Source organism: Lipophrys pholis, assembly GCF_963383615.2.
Source record: "Lipophrys pholis genome assembly, chromosome: 16".
Taxonomy (NCBI): Eukaryota; Metazoa; Chordata; class Actinopteri; order Blenniiformes; family Blenniidae; genus Lipophrys; species Lipophrys pholis.
In genome coordinates this window covers 5,439,654-5,463,832 of record NC_137634.1, presented here as the reverse complement: position 1 = coordinate 5,463,832, position 24,179 = coordinate 5,439,654, and the positions used below count along the sequence as shown (strand labels likewise).

Here is a 24,179-nt window from a genome sequence, read left to right as displayed (position 1 = left end):
AAGAGAGCTAACACATCCTGCTGACTGTGCCGTAGTTAACATGCTGTACAGACTGGGAGCTGCATTAAAACAAGCTGTGCTCCAAAAGTAGGTGCATGAGTCACTGAGCAGCCAGCAAGTGCAGCAGAAGATACTGTGTCACGTTTCCTCTATGAAGCCTTCAGCAGGAGAAATATAAAAGACAGAGGGGGAGAGGGAGGGTGTGTGAGTGTGAGCAGAAAGACCCGTGAATAACACTGTCTGACTTGCAAGTCGTGACTTCCGGTTTAAGCAGCCTGCTAGTGAGGAAGCGCACGTGTTCAAAATGCACACTCAGAAACGCAGTTGCAGGACAACACACACACACACACACAGCAGGGTATGCCTGTAATATGGCTGCAGGAAAAGCAGTAATAAGAGACATCAGCTGTCAGTGAGCGTATCATGGGAGTGCCCGTGTGCAAAAGAAAACAAAAGAAGAGACAATGTGTGGCTGCATGTGTGAATAGAGGGGACGGAAAAGCAAAGTTTGCGACTGCAGAACGAGGGCAAATATAAAACATCCTGACGTCTCACATTTACATACTGCGTATGAACGCTGCACCTTGTGTTTCAAGGTTTTGTATCATTCCAGCAGAGCAAAATCGTTTCAAGGATAACCCATTCTCAAAAAAACCCAAAAAAACAACCCCACTTCTGAGTGGGTTGATACTCTTTTCAAAGCAAGTGGAAACACGCTTCAATTGGAAAACACAACAGATAGCGACCCCCAGCACGGTCAGGATGAGTCCCTCCTCCTTCCACCTTTCCTCCATCCAGTTCTCCAGACACATAATGCTGGGCTCCATTAAACAACCAGACAGCCAGAGAGCACGCGCACACACACACACACACAGCCTCACAGAGGGTGCACTACAAGTTGCCAGATTTGTTACTGGCATCTTCACCACAGAACAGAATTACAAATTTTGTGCACTGAACTGACCTAAATGCTTTTAAGCCTCTTTTTTTTTTTCCTCATCCTCTTCAGTTAATTTAAGTGGAATAAAATGGTTTGCTAGGTTCCCGTAGGAGTCTAAAAGAAAAAAAAAAACTTATGAATTCAAATTCCAGTTATAGTACACATTTCCACTGAAAGAAGGATTAACATCCATTTGGTCCAAGCATGTGATCAGTGTCGGTGTTCATTTGAAGATCACATCAAAGATGAGCACTGACACAAGCTTCTATGTGGAAAACTTACAGCAAGTTTAGTTGCTGTGCCGGTATGACCTAGCTCAGTGTTTACCAACCTTATTCTTGAGGAACTCATTTTTACCATTGTAAACCTAGGCGACCCCCCCCCATCACAACCTGTACCAAGGGCTTTATAACACACTATATGTGAAAAACAGGTTCTTTGTTATATTGTGCAACAATGAGTTCATTTTCTGAGGATAAACTCTTTAGGTTTACATAACCGTCTCAGGGTGTTTGGTGGTCTGGTGATGCTCAGCTTTAATTATGTCCATTGGTTTAATGAAGCTATAGTCTATCTATGCATCTCTCAGATCCCACCCCACCCCCGGTTTTAGAATCACTGGCTGGGAGTCCATTTGCTACAGAAGGTGTAAGGGGGCTGAAGAAGCTCTTTAGAAGATATTCTTGGTGAATCGCGATCATCCATCCTACTGACTCATGTTTTTAACTAGAAATCAAGAAGGATGGTTTAGAATCACAGAAGATTAGATTATTGAAATAATGTGGTTTTAACTTGATTTTGACCTGCAAAAATCAAGTGACCTATCAGACATTTTAACTCCTTTTGATGGATGTTAGCCTGGAGAACACGGTCAGCAAAGCAGTATAGCAGGTTTGCTTTTTGTCCAAGATTAATTTGAATGACTTTAAATGATTTAGCTTTTTTAAATAATAAACAGCTACTCTTGGAGAACAGGATTACTCTTTGGCAATCACGTGTAAATGAACATGAATCATATTTAAGTCTATCATTTTGAAATCATAATGGTACAAATGTTTGAACATTATATGAAGCAAGTCAATGTGATATGAAATTCAGTTCTACGTAGCTAACATAACTGCACCAACAAATGCTTGGTCAACATAGTCAATTTCCTGTTCTCTAAACTCTCATTCTGTTTTTGTTGAGACCTTGCAAAGGTTCATGTAATTCAAGTCTGTGGCTGCGGACCTTTTGATTGTTGTTGGGAAAAACGACAATACGTGATCTTTACATTGCGTTCAACAGCTGCCAAATGATAACAGTTAATCCTCTATAGTTATCTCACGAGGTTTTATTTTGTGATAAAGTGGGAGGGGCAGAGTGATGAAAAACAGTCTTTGGCAGTAGGTCGTGGCTCAAGCAGCAATGGTTTGGCACAGAAGCTCACTTCCCCTGAAGATTAGTTGTGTCAGATGAACATACTGGGGTTTCTTTCAGAGCCAAGACTGAAAACATCGAAGTAACTCACCACAGACACAAACCCGGGTGCCGGAGCTATGAAAGTACTGTTCAGCTCACCTGAAGATTTTCATCCTCCTTCACCAGCTCCTTCTGGGGGAACAGGTCCTTGGCCTTGATGTACTCCAGACTGGGAGGCCCCTCTTCACCCTGTCACACACAAAGGGACTGATAAGTACTTCAGCCCAAAGACAAGATTAACTTAAAAAACCCCACAATGAAATAATTTACAAAAAATAGTACAGAGACAATATAAAATGTTGAAACCTCATTTAGGGAATCTAAAGGCCATTATTGCTTTAGAATACAAAGAGAAACATAGACTGACCACCCAAATTCTTTTTGGTAATGTAAATTTCAACCAGAAGAAAGCAGATTGAAATGTTTGCTCCAAAAACTTCCAACAAATAGTTAACATCCTCAGTAGATCATAGTGGCTCGTCTCTGGGGTAATCCAGATGGATTTCACAATCATCACCAGCTAGCTCACAAAGTAGATTAAGAATTGACTACGGGAGACATAAAACTTCATTGAAAAGAGCTGCAGCCGGCAGAGCACCTCATGGTGCGTCAGAGTCCAGGTTTTAGTTTTTTTAAATAAATCATTCACTACTTGATCCTGCAGAGCATTTTCCATGACTGATGAATAATGACTTTGAAGAAGTAATTCTTGATTTGCATATTTATATTGTATTTGCTTTGACAAAGCACTCCATGTGCACATGACAGAGCTGGGGACTAGATATCAAATACCTGTGGACTTTGTGACGGGGTGTAACAACCCAGGACAAACAAAGATAGGAAGATTAAGTTCATTTCACACACTTCACCTGACTGACGGAGTGGCATTTTCTCACAGAGCTTAAACTTTACCTTGCTACAAGCCTATTCAGTAACAGATTACCATGTCTGACATGGTCAAAGACACCAATACAATCCAACACAATGCAAACATTTCTGAGGCTGCTGATAATGAAATAGCCCCATGAGGCCTTATCAAGTTCACACCTGCTCTATTAGATGGTTGGCTAAAATTAGACTGCAGCACTTTAAGAAGCAGCAGAGATGGGAACGAGGGAGAAATAAAAGGGGCAGTCGACCCTGTCGTTGCGGCTTCTAATGGGGCCGAGTCCTTCTGAGACCAGGTAAACACTCTGATCGGCTCGTACTTCAATCACTGCTGGCTGGAGAGAAGGGAACATTGTCCATGGCCTTTGCTCCATTGATCCCTTTGTCAAAGAAATTATCATATAAATTAGGATTCCCACGGAATTGTCCCTGGGTGAATACATACATAAAGCTGATTTACATGTATACTGGTTTTGGTATACTGCTTGATTAGATCGTATTTGTATTGCGACATCTTTATCAAAGTGCAGCAACAACCTGTTCCTTCTGTGCAAGACTCACAATCAATCAGGTTTTAATAATAATAATAATCTACATGCAAATGTTTTATTCCCCGACAGAGCACAAATTACCAACAGGTTAGCTGCAGGCTGACTGACCACTGCTAACTCTTCACTGGAAATGGGTCCATCTGACTTCATGCCATTGTGGTTTCTCAATGAAAACAAGAATTATAACCCGACTGGGTGGTTTATTTCACATTCACTGAAAGCTGTTGCGTCTCAGGAAAAACAACACAACTGTCTTACATTTTAGCACGAAACCCCCTGATGTCTATCCACATGGAACACCTGCCATGTTTATAGAGACTACATCTGTCATCCAAAGGTCTAAGCCTGCAATTACACCGTGCAATAAGCATGCCACCCATTGGGCTGACTGGGAACAGATGGATATAGTGTCCCCATAGTGACAATCCCTCCCCTAAAAGACACCAATATGTCAATGTGTCATTTCAAAAGCATGAATATAAACGCAATAATGTGGCATCACTGTTGATAGATGCTGAAATCACAGTCAACATAACTCACTGTTTATTGCAGTCAACTCAAATAACTGTTTAATCTATTCTAGTAGAGTGTAAATCATAAAAAATTAGATCTATAACCAACTGAACTCATGACCCAATATAGTATAATGGAAAATTTTATATCTCTGGACATTTTGTTGTGTTGCTGAGATATATATATATAAATAAAGATATACATTTCACAGAATCAAACTGATCGAGCTGAAAATGATAGGAAGTGTTTCAGCTCTTGCAGATAAATCACAGGTGTCAAGGTGTTTGGATAAAGACTCTTTTGCAGCGTCTTTTCTTGCCATGATGGCTTTTTTATAGGTATAGGAAGTTGGAGTGCGGAGGAGATTAATGTGGTCAGTCACTACACAAAGCCAGTCGACCAGTTACTTCTGCAACATAAACTGTACCAAATGGCGGAGCTGATGGCAGACATGGAGATCTGCACCGGACAGTGGGGTCGTCAACACGCTCCTGAAATATCTCTCACAACTGAAAGGTTCTCGTGGCAAAACTTGAAGCCAATTGCCATTTATTGGCAACCACTGCATCAAAATAATTAGCACAAATATCAATCACAATTAGATTTAAAAGACGCACACCAGCATTTGCAACCTTAATGAACTAGACAAATAAGGAATTGAACATTTCCTGTCGGATTACTCAAGTCAAATGCAGTTTGCCATGTGTGAAAATCTCATTTAAAATGTCACTGAAATTCTTAATGTCTCAATTACTCCTCTCAAGTGAAGCCTTGAGCAGAAGCCATGTTGCTAACAGTTAGCACGAACGGTAAGTTGTCACGTAAAATACGAAAATAAACAGCCCAGTCACAGCAGGTGTTAATCTGGAGAAAGACAACGGTTATTAATAAGGTCGACTGCCAAAACAAAGACATTAACATTTGTATTTATGATAAATCATGTGATTGCGATACTCAATATTATCACATATTGCATGTTCACCTACAGACTCTCGGGCAGTACTGTGAAGTAACTATAGCCCCCATGAATCGCTCTTCAAAAGGAAATTCTAGTTATTCACAGTGAGAGGATTTGGTTGTGTTTTGCCCATCTGTTGCTATGAATGGTGGACAAAGCTGTAACTACATTAATGCTTGAAGGGCAAGTATGAAGGAAAAAAGGAAAGACTGAAAGCAGACGACGTAGAAAACTAACTGACTTAGAATGCATCAGGGCATAAAGTTCACTACTAATTTGTTAAACATTGTAATTATGGTCTCAAACCACAAAAATACGGCGTGCTATGACAAGAGTAACGCTACTAACCATTCCACCAAATCTCATTATTAGAGCTTCAGTTTAAACATGTTTCACTAAAGCGATAATGCTCATTTCAACCTTCAATTCCAGACCGGTCTGAGGGCCTCCAAATCTCTTTGAAGTACAACACCACTAATCTCGCCACCTTTGACCCGAGTCGGCTGTCAGCATCAAACTGATGAAGCAGCGGCACATCATCAATTTTTCTTATTTCACCTGAGACGGGGTGGAGCTTGACAGTGGCCATCAGTCAGAGGTATCCTGTGAGGTTCAGGTCATAACAGCCTGAGCTCAGAACACTGTTGCTGGGCAGCCTTAACCTCCAGCCGGACATGGACTCATTTGCTCCTGGATAAACTTAACCGTGGCGTGCCGGACAGCCATCGTAAATTACTGCATATGTTTCTATTACAGAACCTCCCTCCAATAAAATTCAATGCCAATCAGTTGAGAGGAGCCGACATTCAATTATCACTCACACGGGCACACACGCACAACATCAATAATCCAGCCAGCCTCTTGGTCGCCATACATCTTGTGCTGCACTACCTGGTAGACACTTGGCACCATTTATACAATTCTATGATGGAGCAGCCCCGATGCAGCATTTCTCTAAGAGCACTGCCAGAACACACTGTACTAGACTGTAAACTGACCAAAAGTTGTGCAGCTTGCCCATTAGGAAACGGTACAGTTCTGTCCAGGCAAGTTATCACAGCAGTTTAGAGAGACAACAAGGGACTGAAAATGTCAGACACACCAAACTGCTATAAAGCACAGACATCATCAAGGTAGCCATTTTTGGAGGAAAAGTTACAGCGACTGTACCCTTTGTCCCCGGACAACCAGCTTCGTGTCTGCACAGGAGAGGACACTTTATTAAGATGGGGCTTAAAAGTCATTACATTTGGGAGAATATACAAGCAGCGAAGCACTTCTCTTTACCAATTTTTGCTCCATTGCATTGTATCCAAAGACAATCAGCTTACACAAGATTAAAAAGCAAAAGAGAAAATGCTCTCGCTGCCACCCGACTCGCAAAGATGGAGCACAGCTTGTCCTGTGCCCGACACGTTTTCTGCTTCGTCACTGCTGCGAGCCTCCGCACCCTCCCCCCACCTCTGTCCAACCGGCGTTCAAAATGCTGGACCTGACAGGCGTGCACGCACAGACACACGTACGCCTCCATGAACTCGAATAAAAAATGTCAAGAGTGAATAGCACATGCGACATCATGATAACGTGTTTCCCAAACAGTATCAGCTTCAGAATCAACCGACTGGACAGACTCGACACGGCAGATCAGCAGACGGCGTGCGCAGGGAACAACGTGCAGAGGTCCTCAATAATGCACTAAAAGGTTTTACTTGTTTGCGAACAAGCACATGTGAGAACAACTGCTTTCCACATGTTTCTGCACATACTTGAATGGAAACATGAAAACAAGGGCAGTGTGACATTAGGTAGAAAAGGTAGAGACTTCAAATGACTGGCACAGACTTCATGAATAAGTGTCTGGTTACCATGGATACAACCCCCAATGTAGAGATCTTTTCACTCCAAAAGCTTTCGGTGACAATTTGCTGTCTTCACTCACCAGATTATTTACTTAATCTGACTGCATCGTGCACCGCTTCTCTAATCTGCACAACTGTAGTACAAAGCTCCAGAGGTGACCTCCGGGATACGTACACACACACACACACACACACACACACACGGTCTACTTTTAAATGTCCTGTGATTTGATGTACTGGACAGAAAATGAGGCAGACACTACTTAGCACAATGATGGAATATCAAGGATGACCTTTAATTACAAAGAGCCAACATGGACGTGGCAAAATGAAAGAAACCAGCTCCAACATGAAAACAACCAGGACAAAAGCAGTCTTATCTGAGCAGTTAGGGAGGACCGTGTAAGTAAAGGTCAAGATCAATGGCAGAGTATGATTAATCTCTTTAAATGCACTCCTTTCTCCCCGTCCCGTCTCTGATATTAATATTTAATTTACCACCATGCTCAGAACCATCAATCCAATTTTTGTGTTTAAACTGGGCTGAACTCCAAGTACCGAGGAAAAACTGCACACCAGCAGGGTCTTCTTTAAGTTAGCAGTTCATTCAACAAAGAGCGTTTAACAAACACATGCTTAATAATGCCAAACACTGAGTTTAACAACAAGTATAGTTGTATATGCTCACTTCAGAGAAAGTTACTTTATATGCTCATATTTCTGAGGCAATATGGAGGACACCGAGGCTGCCGTCACATTACCAGCTGCATGATGACATGAGACACTTTGTGGAGAACCGTCGATCAAAGATAAGGTGAGGGCTGGAGGGACGGCGAGGCTGAAACTTGTTTCAGACCAAGGTGGAACAAAAGGACTCAAGTTGTGGATTACTATACTTCAAAAATCAAGTCTGATGGTTCTCCTCACAATATTGACCAAGACAATGAAAATATGGCAAAACAACCGACAGTAATGCAATTAACATATTGCTTCAGTACATTGTACTTTCATGCTCTGCATGACATAATATTTGGTCAACCATATGGAGGCCTATTGAAGATGCCAGTAGCTCAAGTCACATGTGTGGAGAGAGCAAAGTAAACTCTGATGGCTGAAGAGACAGATACACATTTGGAAGGTTTGTGAAGCCATGAATTCAAGACAGACTGAATTTAAACTTTTATACCAAAACATGTCTCTTTAAAGCGTCTGCCTTCACTGCTGATTCATTTAGGTCATGAGAAGAACAGAATCTCAGTCATGGAAAAATCTTGACTAATCCAATTAGCCCTTTTTATAGCCTCACTTAGTTCAGACAACACATTACAGTGGGAGGGAAATGCTGCATAGTGGAAAAAGTAACCGAGCTTGATCACAACTGTAGAGATTGTGATGAAAACACTGCTGCTTCTTTGCACAGGAAGAGTGACAGGACTGTGAGCCTCTCGACACACAGAGGACGGGGATACTAAATTATACAGACACTGACGCAAAAGAAGAAGTGCCAACTCAGCTGCACCATAGACGTATTAAAGAGAGATCATAAATTGTGCAACACCAGGCCAAACGAGAGCAGGAACCAGCAGCCGCTGTCTTCCTGGTCAGTCTCATGACCTTTCAAAACACTTTCTCTCCAATTAATGAATACTATCAACATCCCTTGTTGTAAAACTTTCATGTACGTTAGCATCACAAAGTAATCCTCAAGCCAAATGTTGTCTAGACAAAGTAGGAGCAGCAATCATTTAGTATGTCGGCTCATTGCCTGGTCATTTGTCAATGTGTCAGTCTGCCACTTCAACTGCAACTGAAACGTCTCACAAACCAGAGGATGGATCGCCTCTGAATGTTGTGGAGACATTCATGCTTCTCAGAGGACAAAACCTCATTATTTCATTGAACCCCCCCCTTTCTTGCAGCAGCACAGTGCATTTTACAAGCCGTCTTAACAAGTGTCAGTATTTTTATTGTCTTTATATTGAAAAGAGTCAAACAATAAACATACATAACACTATTTAGGGCAAGTTTATTGAAAAATAACCACAAAATCAGTTTGCAATGTTTAGATAATGTAATGGTTTGTGAGATATGCGAGCTGAGTAAGGGTAGAGGTTAATACGTGCACTTGTTGGCTGCCAGGACTATTTCTAATCATGTTGAACCAACAATTGTCCATGCTGACTAAGCATGCATTAAGTTGTTGAAATATGTTTTAATGTGACATTGTTCTCTTTTTGGTCTACTCTACTTCATCAGGACTAAATCACTTTCTTCAGACTTGACGTGAAACATTTGCAGGATGTGTCGTTTTTTTTCCTGCCGCTTGGAACTTTGTGTGGCTGCAAGTCACTGCTATTTTCAGCAGCAAACTATTCCAATATGCAGAAAGGAACCGTTGGGAACATACATTCTCCCAATTCAGTTGTCTTCTCTAAAATCCAAAATGAACAGAATAATTGAAGTTAGCATACATCATCGTCTGATTTAATTCATCTAATAATTTCTCATGATGCCTGTCCCTGTAATGAAAAACAACCCAGTCTAAATGGAATTTTAATGTTAAAAACAGGCTAACAAATAGTTGCAAGTGAAACTGATCAAATAGCAACATGGGCCAGAGTAGAACGGCTCACCTTGTGCCATTATGGGATCAAAATGTCAATACAGACAGACGTTACATCTGAAAAAATAAATAAATAAGATGATGCAATATTTAGATATTAAGATTTTTACACCAAATAAAATAAGTGGACACTGGCTATGGGGGGGACAATCTCCAACTTGCAGAGCCGTTAATACTACAAGCTTTCAGTTAATAAGAAACCAAGTCATCTTGGCTGAACAGTTTTGTATTGTTTTACAGACTTAAACCAAGAATATACAATGCTATCTACTGACATAAGAGGGCTGGCAAGTAAGGTGGTAAGATAAGAGCTGAAAAAGACTCGTTAAAAGTTAGCGGTGCAGAGAGTAAACAGCACTGAAAGGCCAGAAGTGAGAAGGGAAACGGCTAATCTAAAGGCTTAGGGACATAAAGCGGACAGTATCCCAACCCTGAGCTAATAACCTCGGTTTGCATCTTCAGACAGGATAGTGAAAAGGCCAACACCTGTTCTGCATCAGTCTTTGTGCAGAGCCCAACAGTGCAGCTCTTCCACTGCAGTGGATGCATTTCACCGTTGAGGCTACAACACAATGAGCGCACAATGTGCTCGCTCTCAGCAGCACAAGCGATTTCCACCTCCCACTCCTGACAGATTCCCGATCTTCCCCGCCTGCCAATCAAAGTAGCAGCTTGGAGCTCTCTGTACCAAGATGTGATAAACGGCAGATAAAGTCATTTTCATCACCTCACACTCCAAGGCTCTGTGGCAATGCATTTATTTGCATGGACTCGATGATGTTAGTTAATAACTGCAGCGCTCACGTGTATCGACCACCACCAACACCCCTCCCCACCCCTCGAAGCGGGTGAAGTAGTACACACCCATTTGAAAAGCAGAGTCTCAAACCAAGAGAAGAGCTCCAGAATAAAAGGGTGTGCACTTACAAAGCAGTTGAGCATGGAGCAGGACACCCTCCCTGCGAGGCTCATGTCGAAGAGAGGCAGGACTGTGCCTGAGTGACACGCAGCCTACAGAGCAGCAGCACGACCAGAGCACGAGGAGCCGGCATAACCATTCTTCTCTCGGCCTCTCCTCCTCCGAACCGGCTGCCTGCAACCCCGAAGCCCCCCCACCCCCGCCGTCGGCACGTCTCAACCTTCTTAGGAGGAGCTGCTGGACAAAATGCCACCAAGTGCCGGCTCTCATTCAGGGATCCCACACCCCACTGCTCCCAAAGAGGGACAGAAAGGAGCTCGCCGGCGTGTGAATAAAGCCCCCGTTGCTCCGACGAGGAAACGGGAGGATAGTCCACAGGAAGTACGAACGAGAGCAGCAGTCCGTCCGATTGGCCGAGTTACAACCGAGGTTGAAAAGTGATGAAACAACTGCAGATGTGCCCTTTCAGCTGTAGCAAGTGGATGGGGCGAAACTGCGAGAAGAGAAAGGAAGACAGAGGGGACTGCCTGACGCTAAGCTCCACCCTCTGCATGCGCATCCACCTCCCTCTCTCATATTCACATGCTCACATTTCTCCCTCTCATCCCTCACTCCTCCCCCACTCCCTCCTCCGTTCACCCTTCACCGATATCTCCTCATAAATATGCTTCTTGCTCAGCAACCAGGCAGTAAAGCCTAAAGTGCATGGCTGGCAACCGGAGGATGCTTCGGCTGCAGCACGTGCACCATCCACTGCAGCACACTGTGGCCATTGCTTGAACGCACACAGACACGCAAAGACAATTGCAACCCGAAGGCGCCGCAGAGAGCAGGGGAACTCTACATCCAGCTGTTGGATTGTATTGGCAGCAATGGATGGAGTGCGGAAGAGGAGTACGTGGCAGAGGACAGCAGAGGGAGGGTGTTCAGCAGAGTGAGTCTGGACTGGATCTCTGGTGACACAGCATTCTGCAAATTCCTTCTTTGAGGTTCCTCTTTGTATACTCATCACACAATGCACTCAGCACCTCCCTTGACTTACTAACAGGAAGGTCACTACACATTCACTGCGTATATGATGATGTCCTGTATACTAAAGGAGGACATGGAGCCGAGCTGAACTGAGCTGAGCTCGCACCCCCCCCAACACACACACACACACCACCTCCCCCGGCAGCATCGTGACAGCCACTCACCTACAGCTGTACGACCTCATGTTACGTAACGGCTATAGCGTATTACAAGAAGCCTATAGTCTGGATGCACACTGCAGAACAATTTAATTCACTTTATTTTGAAATGGTAAAGACTCACTTCAATGGGAGCTTGATTTATGCCAACCATCCTAATTTGTTGTAGGTGAACTTAAATATATAAAATAAAAATATTGAGCTGGAAATTTAAATATTTCTCATACTTCATTCTTTATATATATATATATATATATATATATATAATAATACTGATCCCCTTTCTATTCTGATATATAAAACCACAGCTGCTCAGGCACAGTAAGGATAGTAAAGATCAACTTATGTGGGAAGAGAAAGTAAGGTAAAGGAAGGTATTCTTTCGAATCAGTTATTTAAAAAGATACCAAGAAAAAACTATTATTTTTTATGCAAGTGTTAATTTGTCATCCTCTGAAAACTCAAGAGTCTGACATGAGCTTCAGTATCCACATGTGAGGGGCATTTATACAGAGGAAGTACCAGCATAACTCCTAACTTTTATGCAAAAGCAAACAAAACAACTGACACTATATCTAAAAATATTAACGACAATGAAAATATGGATATTTTCAGAATTGATCTAAAAACCAACATACATGTATCAGAAATATCAATATTTTGGTATCGAATTGGATATCACTAGGTTAATGGTAAATATTGAGGCCCATTATAAAGAAGCTTCTCCAAACATAAGTTATTGTAAATGTCTTGGTGTATAGTATTAAATACATAAGAACAAAAGGTCAGTTTTCACCTCTTGCAGAATTAAATCATCATGTCAACCAGCCTGTTGATATTAACATGCGATTCCGGCACAGCTCGGCTCATGCTTTTAGTTGTGGAAAAACAAAACGAAATTTGAATTGCAGCTTCTTTATCAGATACTTCCCAAGTTTAAATATAGCACTGTTGTCAGATTAAAAATAAATAAAAAAAGCCATTGCATTTGTCTGTAATTTTGCTAATGTACTGAAAACCCATGTGTTGGATTGAATGAATATAAATCTGCCTCATTTTGGTCTATAAAAGAGTAGCCAATGAAAATAAGCCTTAATTCTTCAGTCTTGTTAAATTGCAGCTTCTTTAATGCAAACATCACATTTGGGATCAATATTAGAGAGGAGAAGGCATGGTGTATTGCACTTGTGTGAAGCAGAAGTTCCATTTAATCAGTAAATGGATGCATGAATCTGCTGCAGTCGAGGCAGTTTCACAAATCAAGCAGAGACATACTGACAAATCACCTTCCTGTCACCTGGCAAACCTGTGACCCACAGTGAATTTCCACTGGCAAAATAAAGAAGTGATACAAAGCATTACGACTAACCAGAAAAGCCTTAACCTTTATAAAACACAGGTTCTTGCTGGTATATGGTTTCAATGTGCTTTAAATTCAAGGTGCTGGAGGAGATATTGTAAATATGGTCACGAGAAGCTACGCCAGCTTCAGTCTTATGATGTCAGGTGACGGGGAGAAAAACACTGCAGCATAATAGCTTTTTTTCCTCCCTTTTGGAAAAATCCCAGCTCCGATATCCCAGAGAAATGCCACCTCATCAATTCTTTTCCTCAGGGAGGTACAGTCAAAGCGGTTTTTAATGATTTACTGGGACTTACAATACAAAATAGGCAAAATCGATCATGAGACATAGTTTGTGAATAAATTGATGCTTTAGTTGGAAACCTGTTTATATGCTCTGAAGCTCTTCTGTTAGAGGATGTTTAATGCCTTCATTTGACCGTGTAGACCAGGGGCGTCAAACATGGCGCCCGTGGAGCAAAACCGGACCGCAGGAGGCTTCAATCCAGCCTGCCAAAGCACCGAAGAAATTGTGAACATTTTAAAGAAGCCAAACAACACTGAGCTGAGATTTTGGTGATGCTACCTCACTGCCATCCAACTAGCCTCAAAGCCGTGCTGTCAGGGCGAGTTTGTAAAAACATACATAATGCAACAACTAGTATTTATATTCTTCAACATTTCACTGTATCCCGCAACAGAACTTCATTAAAATCGTTTTTTTGGTTTTGTGAAAATTCATATTTTCAAATTACAACATTTTTTATCGCATATAAACTTTACAGTTCAATTTTAAAGGTTATCATGGCACTCAAGATGAAATCGGACTGCATGTGGCCCCTGGACTAAAATGTGTTCGACAGCCCTGGTGTCGAGTGACAAAGAGAAATGCCCCCGCGTGACACGTACCTACCCCTCAGTTACCCCGTTCAGGATTTTAAATCATGGTCATCGTCCGTCTGGCACAGTCTGAACTACAGCCACAAAAGTGAGCACCAGAATTGCCCCTGGGGGTCTCAGGTCTTATTTTAAGAAATGAGGCCAACGAGTCACCAAAGCAGGGTGTCAGCCTACATGTTGACACAGAGCTATAGAAACAGGGTTTAAACAAGACATGAGGCGCAAGGACAGCAGTCCATACAAAGCTAAAACTCTACAAAACATCTGCACTTTACTGTTCATACATGCATAACCCTGCTAGATTTACTACTCTTCTTTTTTTTTTTTTTACTTATCAAGCTGCAGCTCCAAAAGTTACAATTATCATTGTCCAGATTTTGGTAATGTGTTTCAACAATCATCAAAAAGACTGCAATGTACAGCCAGTATGTACGAAAGTGTTAAGTTTGTTCCTGTTATGGTAACAGGTGGTTGCAACTCTGGCGGTGGACTTTCAATTTCGTTATGTGACTTACAGCAGACTTGGACCTTTCTGGAGGATCAACAATCACGAGTCCAAAACAATCCACTCTGATACGTCTTCTTACAAAAGATCACTACTTGAGTTTGGAGCCATTGTCTGGGCTCTGCAGGGTCTATTATGACAATATACTATCTGGGTCCTCAAAACTACAAAACATTGCTAGAGAACATGTTGCACTTTCTCCAGTCAAAAAGATAGGGTTACTTTAAATACAAACATACACTTTTTGGAGAAAAAAAAAATCTTGGTTCCCTGGAAGCTGTGCCAAAGAAATCATTCTGTTACATCAGAACTTGTGAACAGGTTCTGAAAAAAACAAAAAACGAACCAAGATTGTAATGAGGGGGGATTCAGTAAGAAAGGTCAACCGCACACCCCCCACACACACACAGGTGATTTAATCCTTGTGTAACGAGGCGACATCACATGGAGAAGTGACACCGAAACCTCGCCTTCATGTAGAACTGCTTGCTAATTGTATGAAAACCCCTATAAAAAGGAGCTTTGCAAGGCACAGCAGGGTAAAACAACCCTGATGTCCTGGTTTCCCATGCTTGCATTATGCTGCGCACAATACGGGAAAAAGGCATGAACTTAATACTTCCCTTTTTGTTTCAGCAGGGGAAAAAATAAAATACTGGAGACTGGGAAGTAATTAAAGGCTGCTTCACAAGACGGGATTAAAAAGATTGGATTACCTGTGGAACAAACATGTCAAAATCCCACCTGAGAATAAAACCCTCCGATCAACAACAACTGAAGGAAGACATTTCCCTCAATGTGTGGCCACGGGGGCAAAATAATGACTCAGGCAGCAAACTTGCAATTTCACGCTGCATCTATAAATCATACCCTATCAACTGCAGATAGTTGTAGTGGTTGAAGTATTTTGGGTGTGTTCAGTGTACCTGGCATTGCTCTTTGAATGTGGTTTCCAAAGCACAGCGTACCACACCCACATACACACTGAAGCACAACACGCTCTGCATGAGGGCGGCCGGAGAAACAATGATTTTTTTTTTTTAGAAATTCATCAAATTAAATTTCAACACGGGAGCAGCCAGAGACTGCCGGAGGTTTTGCATTCCCATTTTACGTGGTTCATCGGGCACATTATTTGCTCACCGGCCCTGCCATCAATTAAGCCTAGAGCTCCTATAAAAAGGCTGAGAACTGGGCACACGGCCACCGTGACATTCTGTGGATCAAGCTGACCAGAACCTCAGGACGCACGTCCTCCTGTTACACTTCCTATTTCTGTCTAAACGCTGTGCCCGTTAGTTTCAAGAGGAATTTGTCACACATCTGACCGACGCTTCCCCTCTCTCTTTCTCTCAAAGCATCACCCATTCTAAGTGAAGTCCACTTACTGAAGTAGAGGCAAGGGGTTTAGTAGTGATACCAATTGAAAAATAATTTGTTTGTTGAAACTGCCAAGCATCCAATCGCTGTATACTCATTTTAACCAATACACTCAATAGCTACAGTGAAATAAAAGGCTTTAGTGGCTAATTTGTAAGTGAAGATGTGACGAGCCCTGCAGGTTGTACATTATGTGTAGCTGTTCAGCCCTCGGGTCCACAGCTACAGCAATAATCCACGAATCAGCAACTCTGAGTAACATTATCACAATGTGCATTTAGAAGCTTGAAGCAGCTCGATTGTCAATTTTTCACTGTGTGAATAAAATTAATTTGGCTTCGGAACTGAAATGCCTCATCATCCACGAGAGAGGGCAAGCAGCAGATAAATGAACAAAACCCAGATTATATTCATGAAACTGGTTCCTTTCCCTTGACCACTTTGCTACACTATTAACATTTTCTTGAAGCACTGAATGATCATCGACTTAAGATGTTGTACGGGGAGGATCGTTAAATGAATGACGCCAAGAATGTTTTTCTGTACTCAAAAACCAGAGTTTTATAAACGGCACATAACAGGTGCTAAAACAGTGCAAGATGAATTACCGGCCAATACACAGCACTTTAAGGATGAAAAAGTGTGCATGAATCAAACCAACGGAGCAATAAAGCTGTAAAACTGCTGAGGAGACTACAGCAGAGGCTGATGATAATTACACCCCCCCCCCAAAAAAAAATCTAGAATTCCCAGTTTACAAGGGAGGAGTAATCAGACAGCCATTACTGCCCCCTAATACCATGAAGAGCCAGTAGGAGTCAGTAATATGGCAGCAATTACCTGAACCCTCACTGGCATAAAGGGAAAGATACTGAAACTGGCAGTAAATTAATCACAAGGCTTTATTTTTATGACCTCGAACATTGGATCAGGAGTATCTTTAAAACCTTGATAGTCATTTCCCTGCGCTCTCTAAAGCTTGAAGAATAAATTCAAGTTAAATATTGAAATCACCTAAATACCAAACAACCAAGTCGAAAAAGGTGTTCAGGAAAAAAGAAAGCCACATTTTAAATTCATTAAAAATTCATTATTAAGTTCAAAATTAAATTCTGTTTGTGAATCATAAAAGTTGTATTCAAGAAAGTTGACAACAGGATAGATCTAACCGGTCTGAAAAAAACTTGCCGTTTCTATTGACATGCACGCCTCACTGAGCGGTCCTGAGGTAAATTACTGAGTCCGAGCAGTACAAGCTACAGTTAAGCATGTTGTAACACAGTTCATTTTGTTTGGGCCTACTACCGCAAGGAGCCATTTCCTACGTGACAATGAAGTCCTGACTTGCTCTTTCACCTTAAGGAAATCATGCAGGGAGTTCAGAGCAATATGTGCTTTAAAGAGGGAACCAGGAATCCTCAGCAGAGTGTGTGTGTGTATATATATATATATATATATATATATATATATATATATATACACACACACGATGCACCGATTGGCTCACCATGCTGCCAGCCGCTGCTGTAGACAGAGTCTGAGCACTCCTCTTCAGGTCCCTCCCGCTCCTCCTGTCTGCTGGGCTCCGCCGGGCCAGCGATGGCTCCTGCCAACAGAAAAACAAAAAACGCGCTACCTTCAGACTTGTGGATGTGGGTGGTTGTGGAGTGAGATTGTGTAAAAAGCTGAAAGCTTTTGGGTTGAAGTAGACGATGAAGATTAAAAAGGCTGCCGTGAAATAGTCAAACTGATGAGGATGGAATGTTATAATGGCACGTTAAGGTTTTTTTTTTTTTACATGATGGTGACCAAAGTTATTATAGTAGGCAGTATTCTCTTGGCATCAGAAAGTGCCAACAACATTTCCAATTATATTTTGGAAATCCAAAAAGAGGATGTAATCTGTTACAAAAAAAAGTAAAGGCTACAAAATGAAGAAAAGAACAGTACATGAGATTCAAGAAACTTTATTTCAAAGACTGGCTTTCAATATTGAAGCCAATGAAAGAACCCTCTGGTGACAGCAGAGGTCTTTTGTTCTGTACAAAGGCAGCCACGTTCAGTCCGGTTTCCTTCACCACGCTGGTGAAAATAAAAAATATGACCTCTCCTCAACGTTCCTACTCAAAACAGATCAACACTCTCCAGACCGCAGCATTTTGCCATGTTTACACAGGTCTAAAACATACCCATGTTTCATTCTGTGCTTGTTTTTTCACACTGCTGCCGACTCCAATTACCACAGGACAGTGATTCCCTTGTTACAAAATATGCAAACCCCACACACCTTCAACTATAGTAAAAAATGTAAAGGTTACTGGGCCATCAATAATCTTATTGAGATCAATCATTGAACCAACAATTATTTCATCGAGTTCATCCACACTAACTGCAAATCGCTTTTAAACTTCCTTGATGAAGTGTCGAGCATCCAACGAGACGTGCTCGGGACAAATGAGGTCAAGTCAGTGTAAACATGCTACACACATGCAGCCCTGCACTGGCATGCAGGCACATGCGTGGAGTCTGAAACCTTGGAGTACAGGAGGTGGACTGACATGGTTAAGGGGGAAAAAGTGATTTACAGGAAGTGCAGACTCAACATTCTTCCTCTGATTATCAGCAGCCAAACAGATAAAGTTGGAAGTACACAGACTCCTAAAACTCATGTCCACACCCAAAGAATGCTGAGGTTGATATCAGCTTTTCAATTATTATTATTATTAGTAGACAGCAAGCTTCTGAAATGTCTCAGTGGAACGCAAAGTGAGGAGTGTAAACGTGTCTGGAGGAATGCTCACGTCAAATCAATTTCCTTCTTTCGATTAGCAAACCGTACAAAACTGGATATCTAAACCATCACATGCTCCACACATAACAGAAATGTGATCTGTTAAAGTTCAAAAAGAAAGCGAAACACTTACAGTCTGCTGTCAAACAATCAGCTTAGATGAGAACTTTATAATATTCTTCCTGTGCACATGCAAGCTCAGTTGTAACAGACACACACAACTATAAAATCAGTAACAAACACAGGAAGGCAGATAAAAAGGAGGGTGTTTACTTCCATGTGCTTAAATCCAGACCACATACACCATTTACAAGGACACAACTTTATACTACATGAAAGTGTTCACTGTGCCTTGCTGCCGTGTCACTTCCCTACACTTTTTTCCACAGACACACCCCCTTTTGCACACAGCTCCACAACAGAAAAAAAAAAAAAGAAAAGAAACCCTGCCCGTTCAACAAAACAGCACTCTGAAAGTAGCTTCTTACCTGCACAAACTGCTGAAACCAACTTTTGGTTGCAACTTCTTGAAAGGTTTGCCTGTTTAAAGATGAATTAAAGCTCAGTGGCTTGCAAAGGAGCAGTAGTCTCCGTCTCTCAAACTCACACTGATTGTAATCCAGTGCATGACATACCTCCCTCCCTCCCTCCCTCCCTCACACTCTGTCTCTATTGCTTACTCTCTTTCTCCCTCCCACTCTGTAAGTGCCAGGCTTGTTTAAGTGAAGAAAGCCGTACTACAGGGCACGGACTAAACAAATCACACACCCACAACACACTCGTGACTCACTTGTCTTGAGAACCGGGGACTTTCATTGGGAATCATAAAACCAAAACTGATAACATGCAGACAGCAAGTACAAAACACTGGCAACAGGTTAAAATATTATACCCAGTGCAATATGACTCGACAGATGAGTGAAAATACAATAAAAAAATAAGAGCATTTAATTGTTGTGAATGTATTTTCATTGGCAAACTTAAGTTGAACATAAATGTATGAGGACGTATGAAGAGGGTCATTTGAGGACAAACTTGGAAACGCACCAATGAGCTACAAAGACATGCAAGAAATTAACAAGTAACTTGACTTTTTCAGGTAATAAGTAGTCAAACCGGCTGTTAACACTGCTTTCTGGTTACTTTAGTCCATTATTTATGTTGCTTACTTTTTCAGCTGACTTCTATTGAGACAGTGACGAGAAAAACAGACTCAAAGGGCATTCAGAGATTACACTTCTCCATTTTTAAATGTTTCTTCCATAGTATGCAAGTCTGTACTAGACTTATACCAGAATACATTTCCTTTCAGAACAATGTCAAAAAAGGCTTACTGGTCTCTATACATGTATAACTGCTAGATTTATTTATTCAAACCATTTAATGTTTTGTTATGAATTGTCTTTAACAATAATATTGCTTTTTCCATAATCATACAGAAAAACTAGACCGAAACATAACTTGAGACAAGCAAAAATAGAATATTCAGCTCAATGTTAACCAGCTAGTGGCAATTTAAGAACAGAAATTAAACATGTGTAGTGAAATGGAAACAGTCTAAAGGGAAGCGGCTGAAATGCAGTTTAAAATCATCCAACGTTACCAAAATCAATTTCACAGACAAACATTTTGGGCTGAAAGTGTCTGTCTTCACAGAACTGATCTCAAGACAATTCTAACGTTTGGTTGTTTAACAGAGAAACTGTGATTGAAAAGTAAGGACCTTTGTTTGCTGTGTCTGCAGTCAAAAAAGAATAAAAGTAAATCTTTCAATACTTGAAAGGACATGCACGCAAGCAAGTAGAGATCAATCTGCTTATGCAAAGTCCTTTTTTAAAGATCTCAGTATCCTACGAGGACATTGTGACAATTGTGCTTCCTCAATCTGACAACAGTTTAAGAAATGCGAGCGCAAGGAAAAAAAAAAAAAACTAAAACCAAACCCTTTGCAAGCTGGCCCTTACGCCAATGAAATGTGAGAGAAAAAATGTTACTATCAACTCATGATGCCAACCACACCTTTCACAGGTCATGTCAAATCATGTTTTTCTCCATGCAGTCATCTGCCCCATTAGTCAACCTTACAACTTCCTCAAGCTGGAATACTAATATCACTAAAATCTCCAACATGAACACGACATGAACTTCGACAATATTGAGTGGAATTACTGTATTTGTCTTGCTCACACTCAGCTGGATGAGCTCCAACACCTCGCAACTTTTTAAGTTAGATAAAGTAAAGAGGAATGGACAGATGGATGAACTTAATGCCTAATAACTGGGCTGTGACCAACTTCTATGAAACATTTAAATAATATCCATAATTGAATTTGATTAGATACATATCATGAATTGCTGCATTATACACACATTTAACTTTTTGTAATTTAGCTTTTTAGGGAGTCTTTGGTCCATTTGAGTATGCATGATTCCCAAATGATAGTGCTATGTTTCTGTGTGTACAAAATGGTGTTGACAGTATCAGCAGTCACTAATGCAAACATAAAACTGGTATTTCTGCACAAATAATTAACTGCTCTGTGAAATCAGATGAAAAAATAATTAAAGCCATCTATGTAGAGGCTTTTTTTTTTTTAAACCAGTAGATTATTATTATTATAGGCATTTGAGATTTTGTCATGAGCCACACCTCACACTGAGAATCAGACATCGAATGGGACCGGCTTTGGACTCGCATTGTTCTTTTTGACCCTTTTATTCATCAAGCATCGGAATGCTCTGGAATTTCAGATGGTTTATACCGTTTCAGGTCTAATTGGAAGGGCACTACCACATCCAGCCTGCAGTAAATCTCCTCAATCTAAAACCTGGTTTGGCCGTTCGAACTGCAGCCATGAAAATTGTAGTACAATGATGGAAATCGCCACATGATCTTTGGACATTTCACTGGCTGAAGTATGTACATGGACCAAACATCAGCAAGGATTAATAAAACGGGACTGAAAACCATATAAACGTGAACAAAACACATATCTGGCTTGAAGGACATTTTGTGCTACTGGGAGTTGTTAGGTGGAGTGGTGGTGTGGGACAGGAAGATGAAAAACTAAAATATTTCTGTTTTGGTGACGTACAGTAAAATTATTATTGCAGTGATACAAAATAAATGATAACGCAATAGAATATATGTGTACTTGTCAGCCAGCAATCATGAGAAGGCATAAAAGCACACAATAGAGACACGTTGAGCATACAACATGTATCCACTATTGTATGAAAGAGTAAAAGAATATCCACATAAAGTGTGTGCAGAACATCCAATATTATACCTTTATCATTAAAGCATTTCTTATTGCGTTTTTAATAAATCGCTTGTGAAGACCTCTGGATGAAATTATAACAAAATTGGAGGGTGTAAAGAACATGTGGAAAACAAACGTCCAAAGTGTCAGAAGAGAACTAAATTAAAATACATGCATGCTTTGAATAAAACCAGTTTCTGTTCCTGAAACTAGTTTTGGTTTTTCTACACCGGCTGCTGCTTCTTAGGTTCACGTGTCGTCTAGAAATTTCCAGCGGTGCCGGTAAGAAAGCCCCGATAACAGGTGCTCCGTTTCACTGCTGATAACACAACAGGTGCTGGAAGCTCGCAGGGAGGGGGGACTTTAAACGAAGGAAAGTGAAAGTGGAGATAAGCTTACAGGGGCTGTGATACGAGGCGACGAATCGTCAAACCGAAAGTATGTCTGAGCCTGTGTGTGTGTGTGTGTGTGCGCGCGCGTTTGTTAGCATGAGGCTAGCTACCGGCTAGCAGCGTCGCTGCATGCTGGACTGTAAAAACGGCAAAAATCCCGCCAGAAAAAGACTGAACGGCCCAAGGTTCACAAGTCCAATACAAGTCCAACTGCTCGATCACATGTTACACGAAGCAAATTGATTATAAGTCACTTCATTTAGAAAATGAACCGAGTTACTCACTCAGAAAGGATCAGCTGACACAACGGTGACTCAGTAGACTGCACTACTTCCGCATTCTTATGTGATGACAGCAGCTCTGGCCAATGAGCGAGGAAGTAACTGAGCGGTGCTGGCCAATGGCGCTATAGGCTTTGCACCGGCCAATGAGACTTGACGAAGGATGCTTTGAGTGACTCGCACACACCCACAGTGCAGCCAATCAGCGGCCACCAAGCTCCCGCGTCGGACCAATAGAAAATCACAGCGCGGCACAAACTGGATGCTCACATGCACGGCGCGCGCGCAGTTACGCACACAGAGAGGCGTTTTAATTTCACAACAAAATATTTAGAAATTACTTTTCAAATCAGGTAAACCAGTTATTACTGTAAATCATTACAGAAACACATATTTACCAACCATACAAATATGACCAAGGGACGTCCAAACAATTATTTTTGTTTTAATAATAATGTGGCCAAATTATAATTTCCTGTATAATGATGGAAATTGTTCCATGAATGGGGTGAATACGCTTGTCTATTGTCTCGAAACATTCAACTGTGAATTAAAAAAACATAAAAAACTACAAAATATATAATTGTCATTCGTGTCAGTTAGTCTCTTCTTAATGTAAACCAATCAGCATTAAGCAGTAATTATGCATTTATATAACAATTAATTGAAAAATACAGTGACACAAGTCTATCTGTCTGACATCTATCGGACATGCCGAGGCAGTTTATAGCTCTGTCACTGGGGCTGCAGACTATTCTTGGGCCATAGAGCGAACTTTAGAAGTTGCGCACCAAAACAAACAAACAAACAAAAAATAAATAAAGCTATTCTACATTCACTGTGAGAATTGGGTCATTTGCTTCTTTATGCACCGTGGTACAAAATTACAGTGAATAAGAATATCTGTCTTTAGATTTGAAAAATATATTACAGCAGCTTTTCAATGTAATTTCCAAAACAATATCCATGGCGGTTGATTTAATTCAAAGCTATGAAATATCATGAAAACTGTCAAATTCACAGATATGAGTCCAAATCCAGCCCTGGTACAGAATGATTTTGAATTAAAAAGTGGTTGGTGATGCGTTTCACAGGTTTACTGTTTATCTCAAGCAATATTGCGCCATCTGCTGGTAAAAATCGGAACATCCTCACATCCCTTCTACTGCAGTTTTACGTATTATAAAGTCTTTGGTATTTATTTCTATTTCTATTATAGATAGATAGATAGATAGATAGATAGATAGATAGATAGATAGATAGATAGATAGATAGATAGATGTCCTTTGCCGAGGTCAATGTATTAGTGTTTCTCTGATGACCTCATCTGTGGAGAGGTGACTTAACCGGGGCCGAAAAGTAAATGGGAAAACGAGGAGGCGGACAGGTGGGTGTAGATGTAGAAGAACCAATCACAGCTGGT

At 41.1% G+C, this 24,179-nt stretch overlaps 1 protein-coding gene across 2 annotated transcripts in view; it reads right to left on the bottom strand.

The window, feature by feature from the left end:
• Nucleotides 1-19,435, bottom strand: part of mtmr4 (myotubularin related protein 4) — a 36,910-nt gene extending 17,475 nt beyond the window's left edge. The window contains exons 1-3 of one of the 2 annotated variants that reach the window (XM_080482589.1): nt 19,309-19,435; nt 17,537-17,635; nt 2,501-2,590 (exon numbers count right to left, since the gene is read on the bottom strand). In XM_080482589.1, coding sequence (XP_080338715.1) covers nt 2,501-2,590; nt 17,537-17,539 — 93 coding nt within the window. In that variant the 5' untranslated portion in view covers nt 17,540-17,635; nt 19,309-19,435. Of the gene's footprint in view, nt 1-2,500; nt 2,591-10,720; nt 10,859-17,536; nt 17,636-19,308 lie in introns of those variants that run through there. The other variant, XM_080482588.1, reaches the window with a different exon arrangement.
• Between the last annotated feature and the right edge of the window lie 4,744 nt (nt 19,436-24,179).